This window comes from Equus przewalskii, chromosome 19, assembly GCF_037783145.1.
Source record: "Equus przewalskii isolate Varuska chromosome 19, EquPr2, whole genome shotgun sequence".
Taxonomy (NCBI): Eukaryota; Metazoa; Chordata; class Mammalia; order Perissodactyla; family Equidae; genus Equus; species Equus przewalskii.
Genome location: NC_091849.1, coordinates 7,701,440 through 7,726,350, shown reverse-complemented (window position 1 = coordinate 7,726,350; position 24,911 = coordinate 7,701,440). Strand labels below are relative to the sequence as shown.

General features: G+C 45.5%; 1 protein-coding gene and 1 long non-coding RNA gene across 3 annotated transcripts in view; one reads left to right on the top strand and one right to left on the bottom strand.

Annotated features, from left to right (window-relative positions):
• The window catches only part of SSR1 (signal sequence receptor subunit 1), a 42,924-nt gene extending 23,738 nt beyond the window's left edge, over positions 1 to 19,186 (top strand). Inside the window, exons 8-9 of one of the 2 annotated variants that reach the window (XM_008517546.2) lie at positions 1,669 to 1,732; positions 18,341 to 19,186. In XM_008517546.2, coding sequence (XP_008515768.1) covers positions 1,669 to 1,732; positions 18,341 to 18,365 — 89 coding nt within the window. In that variant the 3' untranslated portion in view covers positions 18,366 to 19,186. Of the gene's footprint in view, positions 1 to 1,668; positions 4,025 to 18,340 lie in introns of those variants that run through there. The other variant, XM_008517547.2, reaches the window with a different exon arrangement.
• A 2,491-nt stretch (positions 19,187 to 21,677) lies between these two features.
• Positions 21,678 to 24,911, bottom strand: LOC139077240 (uncharacterized). Its single transcript, XR_011529574.1, has 3 exons — positions 24,282 to 24,911; positions 22,526 to 22,830; positions 21,678 to 22,439 (listed from the first exon to the last, which is right to left on the bottom strand). It is a non-coding gene; the product is annotated as an uncharacterized lncRNA (long non-coding RNA).

Below are 24,911 nucleotides of genomic sequence, written 5' to 3'. Positions count from 1 at the left end.
AGTGGGAGATTGGGTTTTTCTTGATGGTGAAGAGCATTAGTATACATCTCAGTTACTGTTCTTTGCTGAAATGAAATGGCGCTTTCTGGGTTATCGAGGTATATGGAGCCACTTTCCCAAAAGCTCCATGACTCCACAATATTCTCCGACTCTGTTTCTCATTTGTATGCTTCTTAACGTTGATGTGCTAGACAGACAGGTAATGAAGCTTTTTAGACTCATTGTTAAGGTAAACTGAATCGGCTGCCCTACTGACAGGGTCAGATTCTTGTGTGTTGAAACAGGCATCACAGGTCCTCTAAGGCTCTTTTCCATGTATTCCTATATTTAAAATCCTGCTTCAGCAGGTTGAAATTGTTGGAAATCAATAATCACCACTTCACATAGTAACAGCTGTGTTCACATAAAAGCCTATTAGATTCCAAAGTACTTTTTGAATCATCAGTATATTAAGCATATTGTTTATTTTAAAAAAATTATTTAGAAATTGGTCAACTATGTAAAAGCAGTACTTAATCTAACCTTTTTGAAAATCTGATGAAAGTTGTAGTCTTTCTTCATCAGAAAAATGCTTCTATGCTCAGTTTTGGACACACATCATTACTAAGCTGTTTAATAAAGTAGCACGAGGTCAATTTTCATGTGATGTGTAGACTCAGTCGTAATATTTCAGTCATTAACTCTTAAGCAGATTCTTTTAAAAGAATTCTTAGCTTCTAAATATTCTTGACAAACATTTACTTATATATTTCTTAAATATAGGTATGGTCTAGTAATTTTGGAAAGTAAAAATTAAGCTCTTTTAGACAGATTTTTTCATACCTGTTAATGAAATGCTTACAAGTGAACCCCATACTTTGTTGAAAACATCTTTTTCCAGCCCTTCACTTTTTTTTAATGGGAAAAATAGAGTTTTTAACTTACTCCACAAAGAGCTTATCTTCCTAATATGTAAAATGCTCCTAGAAAATAAGAAAAAGACAATGGTCAGAGAGAAGACAGCCCTTCCCTTTTCAAAGAAGCTTAGAGATGACTCTTCTTACTGAGTGGAAGTAGAAGAAACTCATCACCAATTTATTTTTTATTTAATAGACCCCACTAAGAATCTAACATAAAAGATAAAGAGAAAAAAAAAGATAATGCTTATGTGCGTAAGATAGTTTTAATATTGATATACTATGTAATTTCCTTTATCCTGCTGCTTCTTCCAGGTAAATTTATGAAATTGCCAAAATTTGCCAAATGCATGGTTGCATTTGTAAATACTGTCTTTAATTTGTAACCAATATAAATTTGTCTGAGTTGCAAATTTCATATCTTTTACACTATTGCTAAAGTGTTTACTTATGCATGTATAAACATGTTAAGTTGTACATTCAAAATTTTGCAGGGTGGCTTCAACATTACAGTAACCATGATTAGATCTTTTCTCACCCTAATGGCAAAAAGTTTCATTTTAATTGTGTTACCTCTTGAAGGATTATTTTAAAGCTTAGTTTAAAAACCTAAATTAGATAAGAGGCATTTATTATTAGATAGTATCCTTGCATTTGTGTTCATTTTTTTTTAATTTAATGGTAAAGTTGAAGGAAAATGCTTTTTAAATGTCTTTTGAATCCAACGCACTCATAATAGTCAGGCAAGTTAAAACTTTCTCTTTTCTTCCAGATAAAGCTTCACCAAGAAGGTTGCCCAGGAAACGGGCACAGAAGCGATCAGTGGGATCTGATGAGTAAATGTTCCTTTGTGCAACAATTCAGTCTTTACTTAACCTGCCCTAATGTTTTTCGGCCTGATGGGAATTAGTGCAGAGAAGCCATATCACCATAGAAGGCAACTACTCCTTATGTGTGGACTGAGCAATCAGAGTCTGTGATGATAATATTGCTGAAAATGCACTGCATTCGTTTTTCTAAAGTAACAAATTTGGTTTTTTTTTAAACCATTAAAATCTGTGTGTGCGTGTGTATGTATGTGAGCAGTTGGTCTTACCGGAATCATTGTTGAACTACCTGAAACATGCCTTTAGAATACTAAATATGATGCAATTGTCTCTTCCTTTTTGACATTTTTATATTTTCCCCCCAAACGCAGTATTTGCCCGATAGGATATAGATGTCCTGCCTTGAACTGTTTTAAAGAAAACAATTTGTTTCTTAGAATAGCTCAAATCCCAATTGATGGCACAAATTAGCATTTTGTTGTTATTGTTGCTGTTTTACAAGTAGTATTCTAAAGGCACAAGCTGGAACAGCTGCTTTTTAGCAATAGAATTGTTTTGGTATCTTGCTGCTGTTTACTGTGATGCGCACCTTCAGAAAACTTCCCAGATGAGTTCAAGGAATTTGGGGATCTCTTGAGCAACAAAATTGTGAAACATGAAAATTCTGCTGATCTTGTTGTATAAAACCAATCCCACTCTTTATCGTAAAGAAAATGGTACATTTATGGAAACTGAGTTGTTTTGTCCATCATTGCTCTGTTTCTGACCTGAAGGATAGCTCTGGAATGATTTTAGACCCACTGAGTTTTTTTTTGTTTTAAGAGATCATTTTTCTCTCCTTAGAATATAGAAGCATCTTGCTTAAGAGAAGTTGCTTTGGTCACAGACTGAGCCGAAGGTAAATTTATAAAGAGAGAGAGAGACTCCAACTGATCCTAACCTGTAAAAGAAAAAAAAAAGAGAGTTGGGTATTTTTTAAATGGTTAACCAGTTTTTTTAATCTCATCTTTTGGGGATTTTTGATTGTTATATAACCTTTTTAAAGTTAATCTGAAGACTTCCAAAATTTTAAGCAGTTAAGCCGTCAGAACCAAAATTAAATTGGACTTCATAGAATTGTCTTAGAGAGTTACTGTGGCCCTAGGTAGTAAATTGTTTGGCATTATTGTCATACTGGATGAAGGGTGAAGTAAAATAGTGTGAACAGATAAGAGGCTTTTCCCGTCTGTCTTTAAGCCATATTCTCCCATATATATTTTGTAAGGAAAGGGTAAATGAAATTTAAGTGGCTGTTTAATTCCTGATCTGTCTTCATTATAATGAACTGACCCGTCTTCATTATAATTTACCCCACCCGTACCCATGCTCACACAAAAACAGCAGAGCAAAACATAGCCAACAAAAAATATTTCTAAGTTGTTTAAGTATTTAAACGTCTGAGCCAAAGCCAATGATAATAAAATAGAAGTTATTGTATAGTTGTTAATCGCTTTGCAAGTAGGGGCTAAGGTGTCAAATTTATATTGGCATTGCTGAACTATAAACTTTCTATACCTGTAATATAAAGTGTTTGAGTTTTTAATTGGGCTGTATGATCAGTAGTTTATTTTGGAAAAGCTCTATGAGCTCTAAGAAACTGCATGGTTTTTTGTTTAATGTAATATAGGAGACCGTCCACTTTCTCAAGGAATATATTCCAAACGTTTTTGTGAATGTCCAAGTTTGTGAAACTACTAGAACATAATGCAATGAGGTGTAATTACGAAATTTGAATGACCTATAGAGCATTGTATTGAATACCTGGTGATATTTAGGTAATGGCAAAGCCACACTGAGTTACAGGTGCCAGTCCTTGTGACTGCTAAGTAATTTGCCTTACATACCAGCCCCTTCCCCTTCTGAGGTTCAGATTAGTGCTTCAGAACTTATTTGTCATGTTTTATTTTTTTAGCATAGATTCGGAACACTTGAAACTCTTAAATCCTCAGATGCCAGGGGTGTTCTATAGTATCAGTAAGTGTTTAGCAGAAACTAACTCCATAATGAATGGAATTCAATTCCACACATGGTTTGTTCAAGCACACTTAATAAGTAGCCTATTTTTTAAATGTCTTTTTTAAATGTAAATATTTGGATGAAGTTTTTGTTTTGATATATTCATTTGCTACACCAACCATGGTTTCAGAATTCACGTTTTGAGCAACTTGGTTTCAGAATCTGTAAAATGAGCTGAGAATCTTGTATATCCAACCTGTCACTCAGATGTGTGAGAATAATGTGTTCATAAAGCATGGATCTTGCTTTGGTTGTGCAGCTTCATCATTCATTTCATGGTCTTACACAGTAAGTGACTTTGAGACTATTCCTGCCCTCTAACGTGGTGTCCGAGGAGGGGGCCGAGGGAAACGACACCGCCAAGGCTGAAGCCTGAGGAAAATAGAAATCAGAAGGAAAGGAGCGTGGACTTGATTTTAGTGAAGTTTTTAATTTTAAATAAGCTTCAGAAAATAGTGACTTTGATAGGAAGAAAAGGCAAATTTAGATCTTAAAAAAAATAAAATGTTAAAAAGCCATTGCCTTAAAGGTGTATTTGCAGTGCATCAGCCTGGAGTTGTACTTTGGCTCTGTTGGGGAGACGCAAATGTTGGTACTGTGACACTGAAACTTTTATTTAATGACTTGTGTTATTTTGGAGGTAGAATAATTAGATAAATGACATAATATGCAAGGCTCTCATATAGCATTTATCTTTTATGGTACAGTGATATCCATACCCTTGGTATGAAGGAAAATTTACATGATTTAGTGCATTTAAATAGTGACGTAATCTTTTTTTAAACCACGAACTCAGCCATACCCATTATCTCTCACCAAGATTCTGATAGGTTACATCCTTGATTTTTCAGTCTTTAGTTCCAAAATTAGATGTTAGCTTAAATTCAAAAACATTTCCAGATACACTTGAAGTAATCTACCACAGTTTTGGACAGTATCATTTATAGCTGTGCAATCAATAAGCTTGCTCTAATTTTATTAAATAAAATCCTACTTTTCTTTGAACTAGTATCTCCAGCTTAGTGAAGAGCAATGTGACACACAAACAAGACCCTTGTTAGTAGTATAAGTGGAACATTTCGATTCTGCTGTTAAGCTGATATGTATAAACATCATCCTTAGAGGATATAAGGAGGGAAGAACAAAACTGACTTGCAAACATCTAAGTAAGAATTTCTTTAGAACTCTTAGGAACTTTACTAATTAGTATTTGTAATGATTTTATCCTTTTTCATTTACACAAAAGGCTGGGACTTTTACAGTAATTATATAATCTGAAGGTCCTGGAGTTTTTCTTTTTTCAGATTTTGGAATTATTTAGGAATATGGCTCTAAGGTTGGGGTACCGTTTAGCTGCCTTTTTTAAGGCGGTATGAAAGGAAGTCATTTATTAAAATCAGCCATGCACTGTGTGCTGTTGGGCCTTTCCGCTCATCATCTCAGAAACCTTCACGACAACCCACTGCGATGGAACACCACTCAGCCTAAGCGGATGCTGCTCTCATTTTATTCATGGAAAAAACAGGACCTCCCGAGTTTCAGTAGCTTGCTCAAGGTTACATATTGAATATGGCTTCAGAGATGTCTTATTCTGAAACGCACACCGTCTTTCCCCTCCACCCTGTTTAAGATGGAAATTTCATAAAACCAAGCATTTATAAATGCTTGGTTTTCCAGAATCAATCAACCAGAAAGTTCAGATAACCTTAGTACTGAATATACTATATATATATATATATATATATATATAAGGGTATATAGTATACATCACTTTAGTGTACTGTACAATAGTGTGTAAATGCCCCTCAACTCCAGAACACTCTAAAACCCCAAAGAATCTTCTCTGCTGTTATAAGATTTATCTTAATGTTTGTGGTATATATATATATATGATTATTTGAAATTTGACCCTTCATTTTCTATATGATAATTCAGTTATCCACAGTACCCTGTGTAATCTCTGTTAATGACACACACCTCTTCAAATGTCCCCGATTAACAAAATCATCATTTTTACAAGCATTTTCAAGATGCATTTCGTAGTTTGATTGGATTGTCAAGTTGTAAAGGGTTGAAAGATTGATCTTCTGTTGGAGATGAGAGCAAAGGCCCTGTCCGTGGGCTGTACGACCAGAGAAGTGATAGGACTGGGATTACAGGTTAGTCTTCTGGCTTCTCTTCTTTCGGTTCAAATAGAGATTTCCCCTAATAGGCATAATGGAGCATTAAAAATAAAATCGAGTATCTCCTAGAAAACACAGGAAGGACAACCCATACTTAAAGTCCCTAAATCAGAGCCAAAGATGATTGACTAGGCCGTTTTTTGTTGCTCTGTTGTCCCTTACATAGATTTCTGTCACACTGCCTGTGACAGTCTCTAAGCTTGCTGACAGGTCTTTCTCCCTCTGCTGGACTGTGAGTCCAGTGTCTTTTTTTCTTTTTATCCCCAGCTTCTGGTTCACAGTTATCACCTGGAAACCTATCACAAGTGTTTAAAGAAAGAACAAGAATATGGGGCCAATTTTCATCCACCGTTCTTCCATGGGCCTGTGTTCAGAAGTATTCCTGGTGAGAACCCAGGATCGCTAGTGGTTCTCTGAGGTTGGACAAAGAGAAGTGTTACGCTCTGCCAGCTTGGGGATTAGAATATAGTTAGCTCTGCCCAGTAACCAGTGGTGACCTTGAGAAGGCAGCTCATCCCTGGAGTCATGCTCTTTTTTTTTTTTTAAGCCATTTTTTTTTTTTTGAGTGAGGAAGATTGCCCCTCAGCTAACATCTGTTGCCAGTCTTCCTCTTTTTTTTTTCCCCAAAGCCCCAGCATATAGTTGTATATCCTGGTTGTGGGTCATTCTAGTTCTTCGACAAGGGATGCTGCCACAGCATGAGTTGATGAGTGGTATGTAGGTCTGTGCTCAGGATCTGAACTGGCGAACCCCAGACCCCTGACTTGGAGCACATGAATTTAACCACTTGGCCACAGGGCCAGCTGTTCGTGTTCTTATTTTGTTTTTTGGGGTTTTTTTTTTTTAGGAAGATTAGCCCTGAGCTAACTACTGCCAGTCCTCCTCTTTTTGCTGTGGAAGCCTGGCCCTAAGCTAACATCCATGCCCATCTTCCTCTACTTTATATGTGGGACGCCTACCACAGCATGGTGTGCCAAGCGGTGCCATATCCGCACTGGTGAACCCCGGGCCGCCGAGAAGCGGAACGTGTGCACTTAACCGCTGCACCACCGGGCTGGCCCCTCGTGTTCTTTTTTAATTGAGAGATATTGAAGTGTCAATCTCAAATTGTCTGACTCTATTACCTACATACCCTAACCTAATACAATGTTATTAAATGATAACATTCCTCCTTAAATCTGGTCTACTCAGAGGAAAAAGAACTGAGGTATAGAATGGACTTTTGTCAGGCCACCTGGGTTCAAATCCCAGCTCCCCGTTAGCTGGAGGCAAGTTCTGTAACCTCCCTGGGCTTCAGCTGGGGCTGCCAGCCTCCTAGGGTTGTTAGGTGCTCAGAACATGGCCTGGCGCGTGGGGAGCCATGTGAGTGGCTGCTGGTGCTGCTGTAAAGCACCGTAGGCTAGTAACAGCCTTGAAGCAAGACAGGTATGTGTGTGTGTACTTCCTGGCCTTCGATGTGGGGTGACAGTTAAATTCTACTGAAGAGAAGGAAGAGTTAAACATGATTCTTGTGTAACTAAAGAGTAAAAGCCTAAAATAGACATGTAATGTGGCTAGCTCTGGCTTTAATAACCAACCAGAGCGATACGGCTGCCCAGGGGAGCTTTTGTTGTAATAACTCCGTTAGAACCTGCACATCCGATTGAGAATTACATTTTTCAGAACTCTTGGAGAGGCTGCGTGTATTTCAGGGATGCCACTGCTGTTCAAAACGTTCTTGAAACTCCTCACGGAATTTCTTTCAGCTTCGGACTGGGAGTCTCCCAAAGAAACTCAGTCTTATGTTTTTTCAGAGATCCATTTGTCTGATCAGCCATGTTACTCACAGTTACCAAAGCAGGTGCTCCAGTTTTAAAGCCATTTTAGAAAGGAGTATGAGAAATATTTCAGTCGAGGATAGTGTTGGGATGGAGCAGATGTGTGTCAAGCATCTGCTCTGTGCTCTCCACATGCGTTCTCACAGCCACCCTCAAACCCCGTTACCCAGGGTGAAGCGGCCTCATAGAGCCCAGTGGCCCCCGCTCTTCACATGGGGGCTTCTGCGTTCTCTGGCTTTGTTGGAGGAAGGCATACTATGAATACTGTGACAGGGAGCACACTCATATTAACGCACATAACAGACTTAGTGTTCTAGGTGCACGATTTAGGATTTGCTTGACATTTTCTCTGAGGTAAATGTCTTCTCACAGCCAAGAGTCAGGCTACGTTTATCATGACGTTACTCCGTCTTGACAGTGGCTCTCTCGAAGGACCTGTTGCCATCATCCTCGGTAGTAGAAGGTCTGAAGCAGCTGGTCCTTAGTACACATGAGAACAGGACTGCGTCCCCTTGAACTCCTCTGCGCAGTTTATTACTAGAGTTGCATGTATTTTAAGGTCTTTCGTTTAGTATCTTATCCTGTGCATAATTGAGTGACCTTGTCACCGCTAAAACATGCTGGTTATGTATTTTAACAATTTGTCCCTACAAGCTGATGGCACTCTGTCTCCAGTAAGTGGGAAGCAGGATGTAGAGCAGACTTCGTCTGCTGTCCTGACGCTGTCTGCGGAGAAGACGGTGGCGGGGCTCAGTCTGATGGTGTGAGAATGTTGTATCTTGACTTTCCTCCGTTGCATTCCACCTGGACAACGTATGTAGTTTATACTGAAGCCCTTCCGAGAAGTCCTCTCATTTCAGGAACACCGGTAAGATTCGGTGACCCACTGGTCACTACAGGGGCTTTTCACACGCTGGCTGATGGTTTCAAGGAGAAACCCTGTACACACGCTGTCTCGGTCATGTCTGTGCAGAGAGGACCTTACTGTACCGACTGCAGTCTACGCAAGGCACTCGAGCTGTTACTGAGCCTTGCTTGTTGTCACGAGGGCCTGTCTTCCAGATTCTTGAGAGACTTAGCTCCCGACCTGCACCTTCTTTCCTCTAGTCCTCTGCATCTCTGTCGGCTTTCCTTTTTTGCCCACCTGGGTGGAAACCTCCGTGTCTTAAGTCTTGTGCGTGATTGTCTTGCTCCTCCAGCTGCATTCCTGTTTTGGTGGTGGTTTTCCCTCTTTGTCAAAATATCTCCTGTGCTCTTGGCTTCATTTTCTTCACCAGGCTTTCAGCCTTTTAAATTTCCTTCAGTGTAGCTTCTTCCCCCCAAAACCTGCTCTCAGGATCTCACGACTCCCTTCTTGACAGCCTTCTTTGTCTCAGTTTTCGGCCTTGACTTGTGCATTTAACCCATTGGCCACCAGCCCCAAATTGCCCTTAGCTCCTGTGACCTGCTCTCACTTCCTTCAGGTTTCCTTTAACCCCAAACTCAGGCTCATCGGCCCTCCCTCTGTGCTCGTCTCTGGGCAATTCTGGCTTCATCTGGTAGCTGTGTTTATTACCTCAATCCTAATTTTCTAGACCTGAATTATTTTCTTAGTGCCATTCTGTGATTGGCTTTCACTTAAATTTTTTATTGTGACCCTAAACCAACACATCGCAGATGTTTATTTCCCTCCGTAAACGTCCTCAATCTAACTTCTTGTCATTCTTCAGTAACATGGCTCCAATTTGTCCAACATGGACAGTGATTCGCGTATAAGTACTTAATCAATTCTTTTTTCATTCTTCTTTTTGTATTTTTATTATAATATTTTGTAGTTTTTATTATAATTTCTTCTTGAGATACATGTTAATTGATTACTGTGATTTAAAAAAAATTTTCTTTTGAAAACGATCTTTTTAAATTTCTTTTTGTTGCCGTAACTTTGGTTTATAACATTATATAAATTTCAGGTGTACATCGTGTTCCCATTCCTGTGTAGATTACATCGTGTTCACCATCCAAAGACTAATTATAATCCATCACCACACACATGAGCCTAGTCACCCCTTTTGCCCTCCTCCCTCCCCACTTCCCCTCTGGTAACCACCAATCCAATCTCTGTCTCTGTGTGATTGGTGTTTTTATAACTTCTACTTATGAGTGAGATCATATGGTATTTGACTTTCTCCCTCTGACTAATTTCACTGAGCATAATACCTTCAAGGTCCATCTATGTTGTCACAAATGGCCGGATTTCATCATTTCTTATGGCTGAGTAGTATTCCATTGTATATAAATACCACATCTTTATCCATTCATCCTTGATGGACACCTGGGTTGCTTCCGGGTCTTGGCTATTGTGAACAATGCTGCAGTGAACATAGGGGTGCAGGTATCTTTATGCATTCGTGTTTTCATGTTCTTTGGATAAATACCCAGCAATGGAATAGCTGGATAATAAATTCTTATTAATGTTAGCTCTGCTATGAATTAAATTTCAGTTCTCTGCATTTCAAAATCTAAGGAATATAAGAACTTTAAAGAAATCTGAATTCATTCAGTCTAGGCAAAATACCTCTGGTTCAAATTTCTTTTTATATTTCCTAATTCACTGCAGGAAGTCTTGGGTTTGCTGTTTTAATTCTAGAACTTGCAAACTTGACACATGATTTCTGGCAGTGTATTTTTAATCAGGTTATTTATGACAAAACTTGCTTCTTCAGTATAAGATTTTCTGTGTTGACTGTCTGAGAATGTTATCTGGCCATCTTTTAGGACTGACTGTTTAATGAAAGTGGGAGTAATGAATCCATAAAACTTTTGTACAGCTTTGAGAAGTGTTCCTACATTATAGGTTCCTGGAAATCAGTTTTCCAGTTTAGTAAACCCAAGAGCACCTTTTTTCTTGGTTATTTCCATCAGTGTGACCTACCACACAAACGAGACTGCTGTCCTGTGAAATGCTTCTTTTTTATTTACGTATCCCTTAGTTAAATCTGGTCTTGAGAGTATTTGTGTGCAATATAAAGTATTTCCTAAAGTGCCAATGCATATTACTGCAATGTTTTAATGATGAGAAGCACAGAGTGAATCTTAAAGATTAAGCGAAAAAAGAATGGGGAAAAAAACCCCTACAATATTGACCTTAATATTTCCCTGGAATTTGTAAAAAGCTTCATATGGGGGCTGGCCCCATGGCCGAGTGGTTAAGTTTGCGCGCTCCACTACTGTGGCCCGGGGTTCGGATCCCGGACGTGGACATGGCACCGCTCATTAGGCCACGCTGAGGTGGTGTCCCACGTGCCACAACTAGAAGGACCCACAACTAAAATATACAACTATGTACTGGGGGGATTGGGGGAGAAAAAAGCAGGAAAAAAAAAAAAAAAGATTGGCAACAGTTGTTAGCTCAGGTGCCAATCTTTGGGGGCGGGGGGAAAGCTTCATATGTTTTCTGCATATAAAATTTCGACATTTCAAATAACAAAGTCTTATTTTCGAATAAAAATGATTTAAGATGAGTTTTCCATGTGCTCTTTGACTGTCAGCTAGTTGACTTTTCAGATGATGGTCCTGGGACACCTCCCTCCCCTCACACATGTATGGAGACTTGGGTTCCCAGCAACTGTAGAGACTGCGTACGCGGACCATTTAGACATTTTGCAGCAAGTAGAGATACAGTTTTTATTTAAGTTCCTCATCTGTGTATCAATGAGTCAGTAGTACCTAGAATTTCCTTCTTGTCAAGATTTATTGTAAGTAGTAGAACTGAATTATGTGTTCTTCATTGAAAAAGTAATTTTTTATTAGAGTCTGTGCAAACTTTGGAGATTTAGTCTTTGTAACTATGTAATGTTTTCAGTCTTTTCTGCAGAAAGGAAAAAATGAAGAAGCAAAAAATATTTAATTAGGACAGTAAGAACCAGCATTTTCTTTCTTCTCTACAGTGCTTGAAACACTCAGTATTAAATAAATTTCAGATTAATCCAAAGTCTGAAAAGAAATAGAAATGCTAGAGCAGTTGTTCTGGTAGGGTGGTGGATTTGTTTTTCTTTTCAAAACGTTTGTGATGTGCTTATATTTTATAATGGAAGAAATAAATGTCAATTTTACATTTATCTGAGCCTCCTATGATGAGTATGATAATCAACTTTGTGAGCAGCTTTTCTGTAGCTCAAAAAGAAAATGAGCCAATTTTTAAAAGTTGAATGTATTGTCCACTTTACGTATTCAAGGAAAATCAAGATCGAGTATTGCTGGAAAATCCTTGAAAGCGTTTTTCCTTTAAAGGAACCCAAGTTTCCCATCTGTTATTTTTAAAAATTAGTAAACTACCTGCATCTGCAGCTGGGTTTATGCAGGCACTGGACTGAGTGCTGCCCCCCTGCCCTGCCCGGCTGGAAACCCTCTGGCCTCCCCTGTACTTAGGGGAACATGGAGACTCCACTGCTGCCTGCAGGCCCTCTGGGATCTGGTCCTTACCTGTCTCTCACCCTTCCTCTGCTTCCTTCTGGCTCCTGGCCCTGGCAGTGAATCCCTCTGCCCAGGTCCAGCCCCACGTCATCCCTGCCTGTTACTTAGCCTCGCCTGACCTGCTTACCTCCTCAAGGCGGGCACTCACATCCCCCTCCTCATCGCCTTCAGACCCCTACCACTGTCTGAAATTACCTTGTCCTTCCATCACCAGTCACCCTCTTTTGAAATGTAAACTTCATGACAGCAAGAGTTTTGTCTTGAGCCAGCCCTGATGGCCTAGTGGTTAAAGTTCAGTGCGCTCCTCTTCAGCGGCCCGGGTTTGGTTCCTGGGTGCAGAACACACCACTCGTCTGTCAGTAGCCATGCTGTGGTGGCAGCTCACATAGAAGAACCAGAAGGACTTACAACTAGAATATACAACTATGTACTGGGGCTTTGAGGAAGGAAAAAAAAAGGAAGATGGGCAGCAGAAGTTAGCTCAGGGCAACTCTTTCTCAGAAAAAAAAAAAAAAAGTTTTAAAAAAAAAAGAATTTTGTCTTGTGTAAGTCACTGGATCACCCAGTCTAAAAACAGTACCTGGCACATAGTAGTTGTTTAATAAATATGAATTATTTAATCATCAACCATACAGTGAAGTAGGTACATCCCCATTTTGCAAATGAGGAGATTAAATACACAAAGTTAAATAACTCACTAAAAATCACTCAGCTGTTCAGTGGCGAAGCTGAGGTTGAAACACAGGCTTGTCTGTGTCCAGAGCCTTCACATGATTCTGCTGCCTCCCTCATAGTATGGAAGTTCTCCAGAGGCACCTGTCACCATGTACTGAAAAGCCAGGATAAAACAGCAGGTTGAATCGCTGTGCTTTGGATTCACGCATGCCCAAGTCTCGGGCTCGTGTGCGGACGTGCACGAGACTTCTGGGCTGTCCCGGTGGGCCGGTGCACGTGGAGGGTTTCAGAGAAGAGGTTGAGGTTGAAATGGCTTCTTGGTTGTACATGGCCACTCCACTTGGAAGCATTTACCAAGACAAAAGTAAGGAAACTGCAGGCTAGCGCCTGGGAGTTGCTGTTAGAGTGGTCACGTGAAATCCCTTAGGGGAGTTCTAGAAAAGAAAGTGAAACAGTAGAGAGATCCCAGCCGGAGCTTCAAAACAAAACATTAGTTCCTGACTTGTAACCTTAAATATTTTTTCCTGAAATGCATAATGACAAGCTTAGCGAATTACACCAAGTTGAAACAACTAAGTAAGCTGTCGTAGGTGCAAAGAAGTTGCCCACTGGCCATTACAGGAGCACCAAGAGGAAAGGGACCAAAGAAAACTATTGAAGTGCAAGCCCCGTTTAAATTGTGTTTCAAGTCAAGAGACTAGCTGTGTCATGGAGACTTTCTAAAAACACATTACTAAGTTTCTTATAAGGGAATAGTTCATTACTTGTGTCTGTATTTTCCGTTTCATAATTTTAAATTAGTAGTATTTCCTCCTCTTCAAGATTTCTCCAAATGATATGAAAACATTTTAAAGCATAACCGTTACCCCTGGGCTCTCTTGATACCCGTCCGCAGAGGTGTGTTTTGCTGCCCTCTGCTGCTCATGGTGGGTACAGCAGTGAACAGCCCATTCCCAGGGCTGCCCTTTGGCATTGCCAGAAAGGTGCAGAAGGATCGAGGAGACAAGACTGTATTAGGAATTGTTCTCTCCTAAAGCAAACTACCTCTTCCAACCAGTGCAACCCAGCTAACCTCTGCATGCCTGTGCTCCACTCCCCACCCCAAAAGTAAACCTCAAATTAGAGTGAAAATGGTGCTCTTGCTAAGACGTCAATGAAATGATTTAGATTTTTAAGTTATTTGAGTGATCATGTCAGTAGAAAGGTGAATGCTGTAAGAGTCACCCCTGTGGGTCACTGGTAGCGCTGGCTGGCCACACTTAGAATGGGTTCTCTGGGGTCATCTTGTCTCCCAGAGGAACAGGGTTTCAGAGGGCGGAGAAAGCCCCGCCCCCCTCTGCTTGCCTCCGTCCTGTCCAGACATAAACACACACGCATGTTTGTTCCGGAAGACTAAGCAGGTATTTCCGCTCACTGGACATCAGGAGTGTGATGGTTAATAGCTGTTGGAGTTAGCTCTTGTTGGAATCAAGACTCACCCAATTAGTAGCTGGGTAACCTTAAACAAGGCACCTACCTGGTCTCAGTCTGTTTCTCCATCTGTAAAATGGGGATAATACTGCCTAGAGTTACTCAGTGAATATTTACAAAGCCTCTCACTGTATGTCAGGTGTTTCGTTGAAGTTTTAAAGATATTGCATGTAGAAAAGCTCCCAATGCCTGGCCCAGAGGAACCTAATTTTCACTGCTTGGAATGCTCTTCCGCATTACATGAGCAACGTTCATTTGTCAGCCAACTAAAAACCATCATCTGCAACTTTTTTCCCTAGAACTCTGAAACATAAAAGGTGTTGTCCTCTTTTTTCCCCCTGTACTAAATAGAGCCTCATATAATATTAGCGTTGAAAAGAACCTTAGGAGTCGCCCGGTCCAGCGTTTTTTTGCCCAGTGCAGGGCTCTCCTGCCAGTGCGCGAGCCTGTATGGACCCTCCGCCTGGCCAGGTGGCCCTTTGCGTCTTTGAACAGCCCAACTTTTATTCGTTCTTTCTTGAATCCAAATGAGCTTCCTTGTGGTCTGTGTCCTAGTTCTGCGCCCTGATCATCGTAGGAAGAGCCTCCTTTCCCTCCCTTAGGACAGCCCTTTATGTATTTGAAGAGATCTCTCTCTCTTTCCTTCGTCAGAAATCATCTTTTATTCAGGCTAATGTAAAAATAATAACCACCTCAAGCTACGTGGATCTTTTTTTCCTAAAATATTCCCACAGAGTATTTTTGTTTTCAAGGGAAGACTGCCAGTATTTATTAAGATAATGGGAATTGTTTGGGCACATAAAATCTTACATGTTATTGAATAATATAAATGAAAGGGTCCAAAATGATTACTTGAGATAAAGGGTGAAAATAGTTGCCTTTAGGACTCTCCCTCCACAATGCATTACTTTGACACTTATTTCTTGCTCTTAGGCAGCATTTGCAAACTTAGTTGCCCATGAGATGGGGGTGGGGGCCGGGGAGAGGTGGGGCCGGAGGAGGCTTGCCTGAAGCACAGAGTTCGGGGCACCATCCCCAAAGCTTTGGACTCTAGCTCTGGGCTGGGGCTCAGAAATCTGCATTTTAATAAGCACCACTGGTACTCCCAAAACCATGCTGCCACACCTTCCCCAGGCCTCTGAAGGCACTCCCTGGCTGCGACGTCATGCGCCCATCTCCCCTGCTTGCCCCCGGGAAGCCCTGAACCAGCTGTATGCCAGGACGGCACATGCGCTGCAGGCGGCGGCCATTAGCCTGGACCTGAACAGGCTCCTTGCCTTCTACAGACATGGGGCTACTTTACTTGCCCCTTCCTATTGTTTCCTACCCTCTTGTTGGATGCCTGAGAGGCCAACTGAAATTAGTGGCGGTGGCGGTGGCTGACCCTTTTGAGCCCTTCCTGTGATCCAGGGACTCTTCTAAGCGTTTCACTTGTGTTCTCTCATTTCCTTCTCAGGGCAACCAGCCCTGTTTGAGGTGGATTCTCGTATCACCATGTTATGGCTGAAGAAACTGAGGCACAGAATGATAAAGCAACTTCCCACGGTCACCTAGCTTGTAGAGAGAGTAAGGCCACCCGGGATTTGGACACAGGCAATCTGACTCCAGGAGTCCTGCGCATCTGCTCTGCCACGGCTCCTGGACCTCTCCTGGAGGCGCAGGCCTGTGCAGCCAAACACCCGGTGTCCCAAAGGCACCTCCCACTCAGTATGGGCATTGCTCGTTTTCCTCCCCTAAATCACTTTCTCCTCCAGGATTCTCTCTCCCAGTTGGTGCCATCACTTCCACAGGAAATGTCCTTTTTACAGGTCCCCACCATCCTCCGGCCCCATGACAGTCTTAAATCCAGCTCTTCTCTGCCCTTTACCCTGCCCTGCCTCTCACCCTCATCCTGGAGGTGCTGGAAGCTCTTTGCTCAGTTCCTGCGTGGTAAGCAAGCACTTGACAAATGCCACAGCCCCGTCTGGTTGTGATGCAGCCGCTGCCTGCAGGGCTGCAAGCTGTGACCCAGTCTAGACCCTTCAGACTCGCCCCCACGAGCTGCCCTGATCATCGGAAGATGGCCCTCTGATCCTTGTTGCTCTCCCCTGCTTAAAACCTTTTGGCAGTTCCCCACAGCCTGCGGGACGCGGATCCAAACCTCTGCTCTTTGCCTCCGCCTGACCTTCGAACCTGAGCCCACTGGTCCCTGCTTGGAAGCTTTACTCCAGCTGAGCTGCTCATTCCCTGCGCACCACACGCGTCGCCATCTCCCGGCCCTTGCCCGGTCCGCTCCTATATGGGAGACGCTGACACCCCGCCCTGACCTGCTGTCAAGCACCTGGTTTAGGGGGAGCTTTGAATTTTGATATAATTTTGAACTTACAGGAAAGTTGCAAAATAGTATAAAGAAATTCCCCACACCCCTTCACCTTCACCCGGATCATTAATTGTTAGCATTTGGCCGCACACATACAATCGTGCGTCGCTTAACAAGGGGAATGTGGTCTGAGAAATGCGTCATGAGGCGATTTCGTCGTTATGCGAACATCATAGAGTGCACTTGCACAAACCTAGATGGTGCAGCCTACTGCACAGCTGGGCTACACGGTGCTAACCTTATGGGACCACTGTCGTATAATGTGGTCTGTCTTTGACCGAAACATCACTGTGCAGCGCGTGAGTGTACATTTTTTCTGATCTATTTGCGAGTGGATTGCAGACATCGTGCTCCTTGCCCCTGAATACACCAGCGTTTACCTCCTAAGAGCAAACACATTCTCTTACATAACCAAATCACAGTTACCAAAATCGGGACCTTTCACATGGACGCACTGTTTTCTAGTCCACCGGCTGTGGCCGGATTTCACTGCTCGTCTCAGTAATGCCCATTACAGCTGTTCTTTCCTGGTTCCGGAGCCAGTCCAAGATCACGCATCGCACTTAGTTGTCGTGTCTCCTTAGCTCTTTTCATCTGACACGTTTCCTCCGTCCTTCAGGATGCTGGCATTTCTAAGCAGTACAGGCTGGTTGCTTTGCTAGAGCTTGCGCACTGTTTCCTCATGAACAGATTCAGATTAAGCCTCACCGGCAGGAACAGCACAGAACTGATGCAGGACCCTCCTCAGTGCAGCAAATCCAGAGGCACCCCACGCTACTGGCTTGTCCAGTTGTTGTGACGTTGATACTGATGACTTGGGAAAGGTGGGCTCTTTAGTTTTTCAACCTCAGTTTTCATGTCACCTTTTTGAAAGAAGCTTTCTTAGGAGCCCTTGCCACCCCCAGGCACCCACCGTTAGGTCAGGTGTCTGTTCCCATCATGCCCTGCGTTAGTGCTCCATTCACATTGACTTGATTGAATCCTGGTGGTTGTGTATCTGTCTTCCCTACACTGCCACACGTTCCAGGAGAGCAAGGACCACGTCTTGCTCGCCGTGGCAGCCCCAGCTCCCAGCCAGGGCCAGGCACAGAGGAGGTGCTTACTATTCGATATTTGCTGAGTGAATGAAAGAATGAATGAGACTATTTGGGAGCTGATTCAGTTACAAAGCTAAAACCCCCAAATCTCTCCAGATGAGTCTTTGTGGGGTTTTTTGCTTTATGCATGGAGCATGGCTAAGTTTTTGGATTCCTTTTTATGCCAGATTCTCACTGAAGCATGACTAAATCTCAGTAAAGAGGCACGGTATTTATCTTGCTTTTGAGAATCACAGAATGGACTACTTTTAGAAACTTTGAACCCCAATCCTAGATTTTTCCATTTGTTCCTTCATGGGAGGAAGGCTGGGAGTGAGGGGAGGTTTTCTGGGTCTTTCATCATGTGACATATTTGGACTTGAAAGGGCAGCCTGAAGTGTCTGTCATAGTAGGACGGGCCCTTGGCCCGTTGCCGCTGTCCCGCCCCCACTGCACAGCCCGGTAGGGAAGTGACTCAAGGGCCATCCTGAGGCCTCTCAGGGGATCACTGTCTCCCTTTGTTGTTTCAGACGCAGGAGGAGGGAGACACACTGATGCTGTCCTCAGACCTCTCCTGCAGCTCTGCGTGCATGGTCTCCGGGCCAGGGCTGCGCACTCCTCGAGGCTGCTGCAGGAAACCCCTGGACGTGCGGCTCCCGGAGACCGGCCATCCTTTCTGCGCTGTTTTGCTATTTGTGAAACTTAGGACAGCACCAACCCACTCGGCTGGCTCCTCCGCTGGCTCCTGCTGTGAAGTCACCGCTGGGAATGGCTGCGTGACCAGGGCTTTGTGGCTTATGAGTAATGGCTGTTGTGCATTGTTTCTGGGTGGAGATTTCCCAGGAAATCAGGCTCCTTTGCCAGCCAGTAGGATGGGGATGTGGGTCCCCACCAGCGAGGACTGGATGAACTGTGTGGCCCACGCTGGAGCTTGTGCAGTCCAGCTTGCTCCTGCTCCACTGTGTAGATGGTGACTGAGGTCAGGAGACAGATGGCTGCAGGCGAGGTGAGCTCAGGAGCACCTGTGACATCATGGTGGCAGCACACACCTTCGCAGCTCCCAGGCTCACCTGAGGGAAACGTTGAAAGATGAGCTAAGTGGGGAGGGGCCTCACAAAGGGTTGGGCACCTCAGCCATCCCTGGGCCTCGGCAGAGGAAGAGCTGGGGCCGAGCTGAAGAATGCTCCACGGGCGCACAAGGAAACCCGTCTGACAGCACATGGGGTCCTTCCGCCGACTTGCAGAGGCCTGGCTGCCACGTGTTACAGGTGCTCAAAATGGCTCCCGGGCTCTTCTGTTATGCAGACAGGAATCATTAGTTGAAGTGCATTGAACTGAATTGGACTGAAATAAATTGAATTGAAAGGCACAAACAAGTATGAATCTCTTGCTGAGTGCCTGGCCCTGGAGCATCAAAGACACTTAAGACAGTCCCTGTCATCACACTAGCTGGGCCTGTAACTACCATATTGTGGCCTTGAGCAGAGTGCATTTGGGGCTGGGGGTGAGAATGGGGAGGGAGGAGGAGAGCGGCCTCAGGAGGAGATGCTCTCTGAGCTGAGCCTCCAAGTTCAGAGTGGGAATTGTGGAGAGAAGGAGGAAAAGGCAAGGAGGACATTAGGGTCCCAGGAAGGAGCAGGGGCAAGGGCACGCTGTATTTGAGGAATGACAAAGAAGAGGCGATGAAGCAGATGATAGCTGAGAGTGACACAGATTTTCACGTGCATAGACAGATTCACAGAGAAAGGGCATCTCAGGTGTGGCCTGTGCGCCCCATGCGTGGGAGTCACCTAAAGCAGAGCAGAGCTCTCCAGGAGCTGCGTCTGGAGCCTGCGTTTTAGAACAGACTCTACAAGTGAATCGAAGTTTGAGGCTCACTGGCGGGGGTGGGGATGAGCCTCTCTAGCTGATGGGGAGCCACTAAATGACTTTTAGGTAGGGAGTATCAGGATCAATTCCCGTGTCATTGTCACACTTCCAGGCACATCAGAGTCCCCTGGAGGGCTTGTTAACACACAGACTTCCAGGCCCACCGCCGAGATTCTGAGTCCCTAGGTCTGGGGTGGGGCCTGAGTGTGTATTTTGCTGGTAGGTTCCCAGGTGGGTGATGCGGATGCTGCCGGGACACAGGGCATTCTGAGGGATACTGACCTGGGAGGCATTTTGAGGAAGCCGGCCAGACCGAAGAAAGCCCCACTGGCTCTCTGACGCTCTGAGGACCAGAAGCATCTTTCTTATCTAGATAGCCATCCTAGGTTTCAGACCGTCTGCGACAGAAGTAGGGTACCCTGGGCGTGTGACAGATTCCAGTGCTCAGTGCTCCAAAAGTGGGCGAGCCTGAGCCGAGCTGCCTAGTAGCCCCAACTGGGGCATTCTCGGGTCCCGTGCCCAGGGTTATGCCATCTCCCAAGCAGACCCTGCTGACGCCCAGGGCTCTGAGGCCACTTAGACGCATTTCTAGGACTCTCTGCAATGCCTAGATTCCTGCAACCAGAAATGGTTCCAGTTTTCCCCAAGGTCACAGCTGAAATCCCCAGCTGCCCCTTGGAAGGGCTGTGCCTGCTGTCTCTCTGGGAGCCTGGGCCCTGTCTGGGTCTGGAGGGGTTTCTTTATTAGCAATCTACAAAGGATTGAAATAAGGCTTCTCTTGATATGACAAGTCTGTCTTACTAGCGTCCCATTTCCCACTGGCAAGGAGCTCTCAGGCCCAAAGGCACCACCAAACTAATTCCCAAATCCCATCTTTGTGGGTCTGTCTCCTGGGACGACTCCTGGTACCAACTCTGTGTCAATCAGGGTCCAGCCAAGAGAGGTGGACCCCTATGTTAATTTGAACAGGGTAAGTTTGATGTGACTATAACAGGGTTAGAATAATGAGGGATTGGCTAGTAAGAAGTAAAGGGGACTCTAAATAATATAGGAATAAAAGACGCAAGGAGCAGCTACTCCCCCGGGGCTGAGATGGAGCACTGGAGGGAGAGCCCCCCACCCCAGGGCTGAGGTCATCTCCTGTGAGACAGCTCTGCTGCAACTCCCTGAATGGCTGACAGGTTGCTGTTGGTGCCACACTGGTGGGGCTTGCTGGAAATCCAGCCTCTGGGGGACCAGGCTCCGCTGTTCCCGGGAATTGCCTTACTGGAGGAAGCTTGCTACACACCATTTGAGGGGGATGCCAAGGAAGCACTGGCTGCTGGGTACAGCTGCCCACCACGCTGCAGGAGCCTGGCCCTGGGGATGCCCGAGCCCTGCAGGAGTCAGCCCAGTGAGCACAAGGAACCTCTCCTCGTCCAGGGTCTCCCCACTGTCCTCTGCTGACGGAATTTAACACTGTGCAGCCAGCAAAGGCAAACATTTAAAGGGCCCAGGTCCGTTTTTTCAAAGCTGCCAATGAAGGGTGAACTTGGAGCTGCACAACACTAAAGTGAGAAGAGGCACAATTCTCAGAGATTGTCTGGTTCCTGACAGAGCCCAGAGCATAGGAGTTGGGCAACCCTATTCTCTGATCAGGGAAGTTGAATGGGGGAATCAGAAGAGGCCTTAAAAGCTCCTCTGTCAAATCCCCTCACATTCTAGATGCCAAATGCCTTGATGAAGGCCACACAGCTAGTGGGGGTTATGAGGGTGGCGCAGTGTGGCAGCTGAACCCCGTTCTCCTTGCTTCCTCACTCTGCCGTCCACAGGGCGTTTGCCTTTGAGATGGGCAAGCAGACTCTTGGTGTCCATTTTACAGCTAGGCACCCAGAGTCGAAAAACCTCCTCTGAATGGATAAATACTCCCACCCCAAAGAGAGTTCAAGTCACAGGTGTCTAGTTATAGGCCAGGGGAATTTCCTGCCTTTCAAAAACAAACAAAACCACACTTTCTCATTTTCTGAATTCTATAAAGATATGTTTAATGAAATGTGAGAAAAAGACAGTGTGAGGAACACAGCCCGTTACACACCCAGTTTGGGCACTGTGGGGCCACAGAGATTTGTCGACTTGATTTATAACACCTGGCGCAGTCCTTGGAACGTGGGCCATGTTCCCCTTGTGAGTATCAAGGTAACCATTTCATAGTAATGCTAGGTACAGCCCCAACATTTACTGAGTGCTTCCTTTGTACCCGGCCCTCTGCTACGTGATTTGCAAGCAGGAGTCCATGAAACTCCCTTTTCTGTTTCCTCCACTAACCCTGCAGTAATCCACTTGTCAGTTAGTGGTGGTAGGTACTCACAAAATCAGGCCAGGGTGGCGTGTTTGTTTGCTAGAGCTATCCTAACAAAGTACCATGGGCCGGGGGCTGAAATGACAGGAGTATGTTTCCTCACCAGTCTGGAGGCTGGAAGTGCAAGATCAAGGCGCCGGCAGGGTTGGTTTCTTCTGAGGCCTCTCTCCTGGGCTCGATGCTGCCTGCTCCCTCCATCTTCCCCGGTCCTTCCTCTGTGCACGCACGTCCCTGGTGTCTCTGCATGTCCAGGTTTCCGCTGCTTATAAGGACACCAGTCAGATGGGAGAAGGGCCACTTAACAGCCTCGGGTTAACTAGGTACTTCTTTAAAGCCCTGTCTCCAAATACAGTCTCGTTCTGAGGTGCTGGGGCTGGATTCGGGGGACACAGCTCAGTCCATCGCAGGCAGAGTTCCCTTCACTGTAACCTCAAGTAGAGACGTGGTTAAGGGCTTTGACTAAGAATTTAAGAAGTACCATCTGTCCCATTTAACTGTCCTTCCTTACCTCACCAGCCGGTTAATTTTGTCTTCAGATAAACATGTAATATTTGCAACCTCTAAACTCTTGAAACTATGAGGCACTCCTTCCATTTAGAACTCTAAGCGGCTTCTTGGTGAGCCTCTCTCTAGCATCAATAAAAAATTGAACTCTGGGCCGAATTTCCCAGCTGTCGCCACTACCGTGGTGTGAGACAATGCAGAGGACCTCGTCAAACGACCCGGACTCAGAGGAGATCCATGACGCTCTGCCGCTGCTTCTTGCACAGCCGCCAGTGGAGGGACTTGCTGCTTCCCGCAGACAGTGCGGACCTGGGGAGAGGAAGGGACAGTAGCGGGGTTCTCATCACGGCCCACGGCCCCTCCCGGCCTGGTGAGGAGTGCTGCCAGGAACTACCCACAGAGGCTCAGCCCGGGCCTCACAACACGCTGGCCCGGCACCCGCCTCCCCCGCCGGGGTCTCCCACTGCCTTTTAGAAAAGCGAAAGTTCTAAAGTGAATAGCTAATAGGTGAGAATTTTGTATAACATATAGAAGCACTTAGGTCAAGTGAGGGAGCCTGTGACTCCTTTTCCCTAGAAGCAGAAGGAAAATTAAGACTTTTCCTGTCCCAGCTCTGTGAAATGACTACAGAGGCCATCATCTGAGTCACTCTACCCTTTTGAAAGGGCTTCGTTGTCCCCACATGTCCCTGGATGTGGGAGATGGAGGGTCTCTCAGCGACAGCCATAAGCACTTGAGATGGCTGGGGACTGTCACTTTAGGGGCTCCTACTTGTCTGGAGCTCTGTATGCAGCTTGCATTCTGGGGATGGGCCTTTTATACCCATTTTGGAGATAAAGACATCGAGGTCCGGAGGAGCCCAATCGCACGCAGAGAGTGGGGCTCTTTGGCTCCAAATCCTGTAAGCTTTGCACTGTATCAACACCATCCAGGATACCCAGCAACGGCGGGCCCCAGCCCTCGGCACTGGGGAAGGCTCCGGGAGCTTTGAAAATTCCCAGTGTGTAGCCCCACCCCAGGGACTCTGATTAAATTGTCCTGGGGAGGGTCCCCCATCCCCCCATCTAAACAGTGCCCAGGTGGCTCTCAGGAGCTGCCAAGGCAGAGCACCACCTTCTGCGGAGCCCACAGTGGGCTCCGTGGGGCAGCAGGGGTCACTGAGGGAAAACTTGCGTCAGCTTGGCTTGGGCACAAACACCAGGCCAGGCACTGGCCCGCCTGAGGGACGAGGCCCACACCTGGTGTCCCCACCCACTGCACAGACACACAGCCCTGCAGGGGCTGCCAACTGGGACCTTGTTCCGTCTCTGAAAATACAGATACTGAGAAGCTAAAATGTGCAGGGCACTGGGCTAAGGTTTGGAGGGGACACAGGAAACAGTGACTGCCTCTGTCCTGTCCTTCAGAATGGCCGAGGAGACACAGCTCAACTAAGAAAAGAAACTGGAGAAAAAAGGACAAATACACTCCGATGTATGATAACAACCAAGTGAATATCTTCCGAGAAGAGCCACAGCAGTCAGGGAGGGCTTCCAGGAGAGGGTGAGACCAAGGAAGCAGAATGGGTCTGGGAAGAACCTGGCAGAGTCAGGATGTCTGGAGGGTTCCTCAGAAGATGGAGCAGAAGAGGGCGTGGCCATTCAGGGGTGTGGTGGCCCAGCAGACAGGGTGGGCTGGGTCAGGTTTGGGAAGTAGAGTTTGGGTGTCATTCTCCAAGGCCCTGGGGCCATGGGAGGTGTCAGGCAGGGATGATGACTCACGGGCTGCGTGCCAGCTTTAGTTCGTCCTGGTGTCCCGTCCTTAGGGCCCTCTGCAGCCGAGCGCTCACCCGTGGTGATGGATGGGCACTGGGAGGCGTCCGCTCTCCGGAGACAGGCGACTCTGGGCCGGGTCTGTGTCGCACTGCAACATGCACTCTGGCCACATCATCAGCGCAGAGTCATTCACTTCTTGGGGACAGAAGAAGGCGCCTTCCTGCTGCTTCGCGGGGAGAGCATCCCGGTTCCTCTGCCCCCAGGGACCGGGGAAAGCTGCTTCAGACTCCAGCTCCCTACCTGAGGGCGGGACTGCGGGTGAAGCACCCACATCAAATGGCTCTCACGCCTGACCCTGACATGGCCCTGACCCCGACACTGACCCCGACCCCGACCGTGGGGCTGGCCTGTCTTTGGTGAAGACAAGAGCTGCCCTTTGGGTCTGCTTCACTGGCCAGCTGCTCCAGCCCTCACGTGAGTTCTGCAGTCCTGTGCCCCCTCACTCTCCCCTCTCCCAATGGGACAGTCCCCTCTGAGCAGCTGGCCTTCTCACTCTGCTCCTCCCCTCCCTGAAAACATCCAAATACCAAGGGGTTGGCCCTGTCCTGACTTGAGTTCCTGTCCCTGACCACAGCT